This window comes from Scedosporium apiospermum (assembly GCF_000732125.1).
Source record: "Scedosporium apiospermum strain IHEM 14462 chromosome Unknown SEQ_SAPIO_0121, whole genome shotgun sequence".
Taxonomy (NCBI): Eukaryota; Fungi; Ascomycota; class Sordariomycetes; order Microascales; family Microascaceae; genus Scedosporium; species Scedosporium apiospermum.
In genome coordinates, this window is record NW_015971822.1 from 1,678,861 (window position 1) to 1,689,368 (window position 10,508).

The following is a 10,508-nucleotide window of genomic DNA, read 5'->3' on the forward strand; positions in this document are numbered from 1 at the left end:
CGGGTCCGGAATGTCTCCTCTCATCAGACGCGCTGACCCCAAGCAACAATCATCTCAACCCTCCCACCCTCATTCTCAAGCTCCGCCTTCACCCTGGCCGGCAAGGCAGTGAGCTGCTCGTCGCTGAAGGAAGTCGGCACACTCCTCGCAACCGCTGTCAGAGGAGCGACGGGTCCCGTAATCCCATTGACACTCGCCGCAGCCAACTCCGGCTTCGCCGACTTCCCTACGTTAACGAAGAACCGCTTCTCTTGCAAGTTCTGCAAACCCGCCGCTTCCAATGTGGCCTTCAGCTCGTTGGCGAAGTCTCCAACCCCTATGTGCGTCCAGGCTTGCTTGACCATCGACGCAAAGTCGGTCATGGCCGGTCCGTTGCTAGGCGGGCTAAAGGCGTTCATCTCCATGAGCTGGACCCAGCCGCCGGGTTTCACGAGAGAGGCGAGGCCCTTGACGGCCTCGTATGGCCCCTTTGGCGCCGAGCCCGCAAGGCTACCGCGTACATGGACGAGATCGAACGTGTTCTGATACTCTTCTGGCCATGGGTCGTTGAAGGAGTGCTGAAAGTAAGTGATGCCATCTGGTTCGTCAGGGAAGAGCTCGGGCTCGATGTCACTGCCGAAGTACTGGTGCTCTGCCGAGAGCTTGCTGCGCACGCCACGGAGCCAGGTGCCTTTCAGCCAACATCAGCGCCCGTTCAGAAATTCGAAAGGAAGTTGGAGGGGTTATGGGTAGTTCCTTACCGTCGGCAGTGCCAGAATCGAGTATTCTCTTACCCGGCTCCTCGAGGTTAATGGGGGCCAAGATGAGCTTCCCACCCAAGGCATCATCGTAAACAGCGTCGAGGTCAATCAGGCGCTGCAGCTCGGGCCTGTGCCCGGCTTTCTTAGTCATGTCCATGAACTTATCCATTTTGGCAGATTGTCGGTAACTCTGTATTATCACGCTCGCCTCCTGGTAATGGCTGTAGTGTGCAGTCTAGAGACCTTATCCTATACGCATTTAAGTAGGCTCCATAGAATCGCCTCCACAAGACAGTAGGCATCCGTAGACACGCCGTCACGTTCTATCCCGCTTCCAGACATAACCTACGGTATCAGTGGTATTGCCTTGTGCCGAATGGTAGTCAGTTTATAGCCGAAAGTGGATGTTGGCGCCGAAAGTTGGCCGAAAACAACTATTGCCGAAAATGCTTCGAATATGGTAATATGAGAGCTCGATGGATGACTTCTTCGGCGGGCAATAACACGATAGCGACCATCGTTTCAGTGATAATACTATTTTTTTCGACATTTTTTTTTTTTTTCATGAAAGTTCATAAATTAGGAATATCACAGAAATATCATTAACCAGATTAATGAATTTTCTAAAAAACTTATTCTCGTTCTCACATAAATCCCGTACTCCGGGGTGTGACGCTGTAAGTCGGGTTTGCTTGATCGAGTGGGATGAGGCTGAAGAGGCGACTACCGACCCGAGGATCGGAGGAGGGCCGCCTTCGCACGCACGTGTAGCAACGGATCTTACCAGCCTCGAGAGTAGATCCAAATACAAAAGTTTGGGATGAGTAGGCTATCAAGGTTATGGGGTTTCCATTCATGCCGCTAGACTATTCCCAAGAGCCATTCTCAGTAACTCCAGATCGAGATTGTTATCTCCTCAATAATGTTAGAATTATTAGAATTGAATCAGCTCTTAGCCATCAAGCGCGCGACCCTTCTCGGTGCTCTGACGGCCGGGCTATGCTTAAGCCTCTACACGCAGCTCCGGCCCGTCCTCAGGGACATCCAGCATCTTCCCGAAGAGCATACAGTTACCCTGTCAGAAGCTCGGGTTGACACCGAAGAAAGGAGGTCACTTGCCAAGCCGCCATACCCTGCGGATGTATTTCCTGGAGGAAGACTAGTCAAGACTGTCTATGGAACTATCCAGGTGTTTGAATGGGGCCCTGAGGATGGGGAGAAAGTCTTGTTGGTGCATGGCCTCAGCACTCCATGCATCTCGTTGAGCGATATGGCGAAGGAGTTTGTCAGAAGAGGCTATAGAGTCATGGTATTTGGTGAGTCTTATGGGCGGGAAAGGATGTCCATCGAAGACTACTTACGGAAAAAGATTTCCTTTCTGACCATGACGTTTCAGATCTTTTCGGCCGAGGCTACTCAGATGCACCAAATGACTTGGCTTTCGACGCACGCCTTTATACCACCCAGATCCTGCTTGTTCTCTCGTCTTCCCCATTTTCTTGGACTGGAACCGCTGCCTTTCACATCGTGGGATTCTCTCTCGGCGGTTCAATTGCCGTGTCATTCGCCGCCTACCACACGAGCATGCTACGTTCCATGACCCTCGTCTGTCCTGGTGGGCTTATCCGCACGTCGCACATCAGCAACCGAAGCCGTTTCCTCTACTCTTCCGGCCTCATACCCGATTGGTTGCGCCTCAAGCTTATCTACGGTAGTCTAGAACCGCGACATGGAGCCCTAAGTGCAGATGTTCCCGACGAAAATCTGCACGCGGATATAGACTTCGATGAGGTGCCCATTTCATCGGATCAGCCCCGCGTAAGAATCGGCGACGTCATTCGATGGCAGCTGAAGTGGAATTCCGGGTTCGTTCCTTCGTACTTGAGCACCATACGAAGTGCTCTAGTCTACAGACGCCATGATGGGCTCTGGAGGGTGCTGGAAGACGAACTAGCCCGTCGACGAACTGAGGACCCGCCACCGGGGCTGCCCGGTGGACGGATCTGTCTTATTCTTGCCGAGAGGGATGTCATTGTCGTAAAAGATGAGTTGCTAGAAGACAGCAAAGGGCTTCTCTGTAGAGAGGCTGTTGAGATGCATGTCATGAAGGGAGGCCATGAGGTTGCTGTCTCGCGAGGCAAGGATGTGGCATCAATCGCAATAGGATCTTGGAACAGGCAAAGGTAGATAGAGAACTGTATACGATTCTGGTGGCTAGTTAATACACGCCAAGTTTTGCATCCTAAGTCTTCACCTGGCAACTCGTTCAGTACGTGCTGTCTTCTATCGCGTCAACGCCACACCATGTTAGTCAAAATTGCTCAGGTCGCCTCAAAGGGTCTCGTGCAGCGCCAGCATCCCCGCTGTTCACCATAAACCAGAATATGAAGCACTGCCATGTAGTAGTATAGTTATCATTCTATTGTCCCCCAACCCTCGTTTTCTTTTTCGGATTACTCTGATAGTGGAACGGGGACCAATATTACAATCTATGATGTTGTAGTCTCCATGAGCCACATTGATCAATGTTATCCCATATTCAACTCTTTGGCAGCCTTCTCGACAGTCTTGACTCGCTCCGGGTCCCGGGCCTCAATTCTGCAACCGAACTTCATCGGCCTCGGAGCTGGCACTGGCTCATACACGAGCGTCTCTCGAATTTCATTTCCGTCTTGGTCCAGCGGCCATCGGATGTTTACCGCCCATCCCAATTTAGCGATCATGATAACAAGGCTGCGTTCTGCAAACTCAACGCCAGGGCATGCGCGTCTGCCATAGCCGAATGCTTGGAAACCGTGACAGTTAGGATAAAGAGATAGAGGTTCCTTATAGGTCGGATAACTAGGCTCAAGCCAGCGGGCAGGGTTGAATAACTTCCCGTCCGGGTATACTTCCTCATCCGTGAGGATCGACCTGCCAGTTGAGTAGTCAGTAGGGCTGCCGAAAGGGAATGGCCTAATAACCAGGGGAAGCAACTTACGCAAAAGTGGCATGGAAAACTGTTCCCCTTTCAAAAAAGTACCCATCGTAAATATCATCCGTACTCAAACAATGACTTATTCCCATTTCTGCCACTATGCTTCTGTATCGGACTCCCTCCTTGACGATTGCTCTCACCGTAGGTAAGTTAGGGATGTCCTCGTAGCTCGGCATTCTATCTTTGCCAACGACTTGGTCGACTTCCGCCTGAAGTTTTCTCTGCCACTCGGGGTATTCCATCATCAGGAATAGAAATGTGAGCAGATTGTTGTGAGGAGATCGCGTACCGCCATCGATCATGGTTTGAAATGTATGAACCGCCTCTTCATCCGTAACGACGTAGTCACTCCGATTCAAGAGGAAGTGCTTGTAGATAGATTCTCTTGCCGACCTGTCCTCGACGCTCTTCTCGATCTTTCTTCTGAGCGACCACATCTGACCCACGTACTCCTTTCTTAGACTCTCCATCTTTCTCAAGCTGGGGATCAGCCAGAGAGGCATCCGCCTCAAGAACGGGAACACATTACTCGGGAAGCAGTCTGGACGGAAGGATTTCATAATTTCGGCGGTGAATTCCTCATTGTGGTGGAGAAAGGGATCATCAGCTGAGCGGATCGAGAACCCCAGCATGGAGCTAGTAAGGACGGAATAAGAATATCGCAGGAACTCATCGTGAAATGACGACGGGGATTTCAGGAGAGCGTAAAGAGTAAAAGTCGCCTCATCGTCCATCATGCTTTGGTACTTTTTAATGGACGTGATGGAGACGGCGTTTTGTATCATGCTCCTCTGGCGACGCCATCCCTCTATCAATCATTACCATGGTCCGCACAAGTTTGGATTATCCGGTTGTTGGGAGAAGGGTTGAATAGCTTAACTTACCGTCCTTGGGTCGAAAGCCGGGATTTTGGTTCATCGATATGTATTCCACAGCATGGGGAGCTCCGCGATCCGAGTACTTATTTCCCCTCCTGACGAACAGCTCCTTCGCCGCTGCCTCGTCAGACAGAACCACTTGTTTTTCCCCCATGACGCTAAATTGTGCAATGGGGCCATACTCTTGAGCCCATTTCCGAAAGGTCTGGATGATGGTCCGGCTGTTGGATGAAGCCAGCTCCAACGCGTTGCCAACAAAAGGCAGTCCTTTCTCAGGCTCGTCAGTTATTACTCTTGCTGGAAAACACAGCTTGGGGATATCAAGGGAGCTGTATATTACCTTTTGGCCCAGGAGGGAGCTTAGCACTTTTCATACGCTGATGTTTTGAAACAGCCCTGACGATGTAGTGAAGCAGAACTGCTAGGAGAAGTGGGAGCAACCAAACTTGCGACATGTTGGCCCTCCAGCTGTTTACACAAGATATCTCTCTTCTCACTCAGGAATGCCTTCACACGCCCGCTGTATTTCTCTTCCTTCTCCTTGCGCAAATGCGAAATAAGTATACTTCCTCTTCAATGTACATGAATACCTCACAATAATAGCGAAATATGTTCTAATATTGTACGATATAAAATATCTTGATATTCTTAGTACCTACGGGAGCAACTATTCGAAGAGCTCTTTTGGTCCGCGAAGCACCTTCGACCGTCCGAGCCTTCTTCGGTATCATTGACCATTTTCGGCTTTCGGTGCTTTCGGTGCTTTCGGCGCTTGAGGTACTTATCTTCTCGCCGCATCTTCGCTTTCGTCCCGCCTCGAACTTCAGTTGGTCTCCTGGTGTTACAGAAGCCAGGAAAAAAGTAATAGAGGGCGTTTATAAGAAATACACTCGAATGCAACCGGCTCAAATCGTCGAGGTGATACATGCCTGTTCTGTGAGAATAGTTTCATGCGGGCAGCTGCAATACAGATGTAAGCAAGTGTAAAACTGGGATCCAAGGTCGCTTCCTCGTTGAAGGGATTTCTCAAAACCTCCAACACTACGGCATAACATCGCAGCCTCCGTGTCCCCCAAGTGCTGAGAACCATTTGGTGACAGGAGAGTCAAGACAGAGGCAGAGAAATCGTCTGTCATCACTCTCGTACGCGTCAGCCATCGCGATCTGAGTCTTCCGTTTGTTCTTAACAGCCCCTGTCAGCTGCAGTATTCACTGTTTTTAAGGTTACTGGACCAACCCATTATGCTTCACGGTAATGACAAGCGACGGGGGCCATTTCTTGAACATTGCTTTTCACTTAGTGGGGGCGATGGGGTCCTGAATTTACATAGCCTCGGGTCGAGATTTATTTCCCCTTCTTTCCATCCTTCCTTCCCCCTCTCGCGAGGAATGGGAAGAGGCTGGGGTTCAGCTTTGTGACTGTGGATGTTGGTGATCATCCAAGTCCTCGATGAAGTAGAGATTGCGCCATAGAGAATGTGGTCGATGATGTGGAGCAGCAATCGTCGGCGTGGGATTTATGAAAGTCCATCTTTCCAATTGTGGCTGGATTGATGGTTTGATATTTTGAGAAGTCGTCGTCCAAATGCAGATGAATCCATGAGAGGATGTACCGAGAATGGTCTGATTACAAATTGTACTCGCGTTGTCTCCCCACGAGGTCTGGACTCTGGAGTCCAGGCCAGTGGGACACGATCTAGACCAGAGGTCTGCAGCCAATGGCCTGCAGTAGTGGGCACAGGAAAGTATCTCCATGTACTCAGAATCACAAACCCATGTATAGGAAATTCAAATTGCCAGCGGAGGCGGGGGAGAGGAACAGAAAAAAAAAAAAAAAAAAAAAAAAAAAAAAAAGAAGAAAAAACAAAAATAGTGAAGAAATGTGTTTGTATGGAGGCCGGATTTATCTCTTCGAAAAACCTTGATCGAGCTTGCTTGGCCTGTTTTCGACTCTGCTTCGACTGCTGAAATTCTGGATGCAATTGCCATTCCTGATCAACAAGTTCTCGGTTTACTTTTGTACCGAGACCTTCTCAATTGCGCCTTCTGCAATTTTACCAGCCCCCGGTCCATGACCTGAGGAGACACGGAAGGTACAACTCGAGCGTCGCAGTTATTATTCTTATCCTTATCGCCAGGCTGCCAGCACATTACCAAATCTTCACCAGCCGCTGCTTAAGCTTGCTGCCCGCGCCTTGCGAGCCGCGACACTGAACCACTAGCAAACTACCAAATCCGCGTCGCGATTTCTTCAGCGCCCTTCTTCCTCTCTGCAAACGCTTGGCAATTTTCTCATTCACCAACCTCACCCATCACCCACCCGTCGACCATCACCTTGTCGCCCGTCGCTCAACAACCTGCACCCTCGCAGTTGCGACATTTTATCGTTACAGGCGAACGTTCATCCACTACCATAATTAATGCTCAGTGAAAAACAGTATCAACCCTTCCCTTCCTAAATGCCTTCGACGAGATGACCCCTGTACCCCCAGAGAACTCGTCGCCAATAGGCCAGGACAATTGGGTCGCATATATTGAAGAAGCTTGTCGAAATGCCACCGACCTCGAGAAGCGAGTCAATGTGATCGAACTCTATAAGCGCGCAGTCTCTGCAGAGCCCGGCTCTCTCCGAATATGGCTCGCGTATTGCGAATATTTCCACTCCCTTTTTGACGCTTGCCGAACAGCAGATCCATCGTGGCCCAGCGACGAGATCATGATGGGGCGTGAGATCTTCTCCCTCGATGCTGACTTGCAGCTCTGGCAGAGTGCGTATGAAGATGTGCGCTTCCGCATCGGGGATAGTCACGCCCTTTGGGATCGTTGGGTTGAGATCGAGATGGAGCTTCTGGCCACGACCAGAACACGCGAAGGTATCGAGCGCATCACTTTTCTCTACCGCGACCGGTTACGAACTCCCCATGTTACATGGGACGAGACAGCGCAACGCTTTTCAAGCTTCCTCTCCGAGTATAACAGGCAAAACTGGGAGGCAACCATGCAGGAAATAACGACCGATGCCCAAGAAGCAAAGGCGATAATCGGAGATCGGGAACGATTCGAGTTTCGCCTACAGAGGGCCGCCCGTGATCAGGATACCGATGCTGAGCGTGCTGCGATGAAAGAGTACCTAGCATGGGAGATTGCGCAGACTAGGAAAAAGGATGACGGAGCTTATACCCGCGACCAGCTCTGCCGCGGCCTATTTTGTAGAGCCCTTACGGGTGTCTTCTCCACCGAGGACTCTGTCTGGCTCGACTACATGACCTATCTCTCCTCCAATGTCCCGCCCTCTAAATCCGCCGCAAGCCTCCTGTCTCCTCTTCAAAGAGCCGTCGATCACTGCCCCTGGTCGGGTCCTTTGTGGTCCCGGTACATTTTGGCTGCCGAGGAAGCTCAGCTTTCCTTCGCCGAAATCGAGCAAGTTAAACACGCGGCTACGAGTAACTCGCAAATCTACAGAGACGGTATGGCTAGCCTCCTAGAAATGTACGTCGCATGGTGTGGATACCTCAAGCGCACAGCTACGAACCCTGCCGCCTCGGAAGACGCCGTTGATGTCGCGGATGTGGGCTTACCCGCCGCCCTGGAATATGTCGGTGTTCTGGGAGACCGCCTCTACGGGAAAGATTATCAAGGCGACCCAGACTTTCGACTGGAAAGGATATACATCCAATATTTAACAGAGAAAGAGGGCGACCTTGATGAAGCGAGGGTGCAGTGGGAGCAGCTCGCGAAAAAGCCACTGTTTGCGGACCGCTACGACTTTTGGCGAGCCTACTACCTCTGGGAAATGGAAGTATTCTTCTCGCAGCCGAAGAAACAACCTGGGGCTCCCACGAACGGCGAGCAGTTGTCGCCGTCTAAAGCCACCACGGTCATGTCCCGTGCCGTGAACCACAAGACTCTGGACTGGCCCGAACGGGCTATCAGCTCCTACCTTCAGCATTGTAACGATTACGAATCGCCGAACACTATCCGCCGCGCTCGAGATAACGTGCACAAGATCCGCATCGTCGTTGCTAAACGGAGAGAAAGAGAGGCTGCGGAAGCCGCTGCTGCTTATGCACAGCAGGTCCAAGCTCAACAGCAGCAGGAAGCTGCTGCCCCTGCGGCAACTGAGGAGGCGTTCGAGATCCAGCCCACACTACCCTCTGATTCCCCATCCGGTGCTAAGAGGAAGCGAGGCGACACTCTGGGAGAAGATGACCAGAAGACGACCAAACGGTCTAAGGGCGAAGAGGCTAATGGTGATGGTGGACCCCCTGGCAAGGCTGAAGAAGCCCCTCACAGAGACCGAGAGCACACCTCAGTGCTTATTAGCAACCTGCCTGGTGACTCGACTCAGACAGCGATAAAGAAGTACTTCAAAGACTTTGGTCGTATCCAGAACATAATCCTGGTCCATAATAAAGGCTCCGGTACCTCTACAGCACTGGTTGAGTTTGCCTCTGTCCAGGATGCCAACGATGCTATCACCTTCCGGGACTCAAAGTACTTTGGGCAAAACCAGATACGAGTGAAGTCTGGAGCTAAGCTCACCCTCTTCGTCACCAACTATCCCCCGGCAGCTGATGACCAGTATCTCCACAATCTTTTCAAGGATTGCGGTGTCATCTTAAACATCAGGTGGCCAAGCCTGAAGTTCAACACGAGGCGACGATTCTGCTACGTCTCGTTTGAAGCTGAAGAGGGTGCCGCGAAAGCGACGCAGCTGAATGGAAGGATACTGGAAGGGAAATACAGGCTTGAGGTCAAGTATTCCGACCCGGCGAAGAAGAAGAAACGCGAGGGCGCCGTTTCCGAAGGCCGAGAGGTTCGGGTGGCCAATCTCGACGAGTCTGTGAAGGAAGAAGATATTCGGGATGTGTTCTCGAAGTATGGAGACCTTGCGAGGGTCAGTATGGTCCCCAGTCGACGAGGCAAGGGGTTCAGTAGCGTCTTCCTGGAATTTGAAAAGAAGGAGCATGCAGAAAGAGCTATTGCCGAGCTGAACAACACGAAGCTGCGTAGCCGAATCTTGACTGTGGAGCTCGCGTCACAGCCTAAGGTGAAGGTGTCGGCTAAGGTCATCAACCCAACGGAGGAGCAACAACCGTCACGAGATACCGAAGGCGACGAAATAATGCAGGTAGAGCCTGCCGTTCCTGAGCATCCCTCCAACAACAACATCGCAGCGCGATTGCCATCAGCCGAACCCCCTTCCACCAGCAAACCATCTACTTCCGTGCGAAAAGTCGCACTCATGAACCTCCCGGACACCGTCAACGATGCACGCATCATGGCTCTCCTCGAACCTGTCGGTACTGTCCGTAAGCTCGTTCTCCAACCAGGAAAAGGAACGGCGGTTGTAGAGTTTGCGGACGAAGCTACTGCGGGACGAGCAGTGCTTCAGCTTGATGGGGTGGAAATTGAGGGTACCAAAATCCAGACTGGTAGCCTTGCCGACTTAGCAAGGTATACGAGCAACAAGTTAGAAGGCGGCACCTCAGCGCAACCGCAGGGCAAGGGGAAACCGGCACACGAGGGATCTGCTAGTGCGAAGGGTAGACCCGGCGGGAAGCCAGCGTTTCTGCCGCCCACTACAGTGAGGAGGCCAGTCCTCGGCAGAGCTGGAGCCAAAAGAGGCCTAGGGTTTGTACCAAGACCATCTGGCGCGGGGAACGTGACGGTGGACGGGGAGACGACGCCTGAAAACGGCGGGACAAATTCTCAGGGTGTTACGGCGAAACCCATGAAGTCAAATGCAGACTTTAAAGCTATGTTCCTCTCTGGTAGGCCGGCGGCCACCGAGCAGGAGAAAAAGAAGAAGGATAGTGTTTGACATGGGTATTAATGTTTTTATGACAATGTTAAGGAGGGAACAGAGGAGGAATTGAGGGTGAACCAAGCTTCAAATTGTGTGGAGGGCTT

At 51.5% G+C, this 10,508-nt stretch overlaps 3 protein-coding genes and 1 pseudogene across 3 annotated transcripts; 2 read left to right on the plus strand and 2 right to left on the minus strand.

Annotated features, from left to right (window-relative positions):
• Positions 1-23: 23 nt before the first annotated feature.
• Positions 24-909, minus strand: SAPIO_CDS8532 (Methyltransferase SirN-like protein; the record flags this gene model as incomplete). Its single annotated transcript, XM_016790149.1, has 2 exons — positions 24-670; positions 741-909. 2 exons carry the CDS (start codon positions 907-909, stop codon positions 24-26), a joined length of 816 nt encoding a protein of 271 aa, XP_016640412.1.
• A 753-nt stretch (positions 910-1,662) lies between these two features.
• SAPIO_CDS8533 (putative Alpha/beta hydrolase) lies at positions 1,663-2,927 on the plus strand (the record flags this gene model as incomplete). Its single annotated transcript, XM_016790150.1, has 2 exons — positions 1,663-2,056; positions 2,137-2,927. 2 exons carry the CDS (start codon positions 1,663-1,665, stop codon positions 2,925-2,927), a joined length of 1,185 nt encoding a protein of 394 aa, XP_016640413.1.
• A 708-nt stretch (positions 2,928-3,635) lies between these two features.
• Positions 3,636-4,749, minus strand: SAPIO_CDS8534 (uncharacterized protein; the record flags this gene model as incomplete). The annotated part of the gene is made up of 3 exons (XM_016790151.1): positions 3,636-3,653; positions 3,858-4,525; positions 4,602-4,749. 3 exons carry the CDS (start codon positions 4,747-4,749, stop codon positions 3,636-3,638), a joined length of 834 nt encoding a protein of 277 aa, XP_016640414.1.
• Positions 4,750-7,068: 2,319 nt separating this feature from the next.
• Positions 7,069-10,419, plus strand: SAPIO_CDS8535 (annotated as a pseudogene; the record flags this gene model as incomplete).
• Positions 10,420-10,508: the final 89 nt, after the last annotated feature.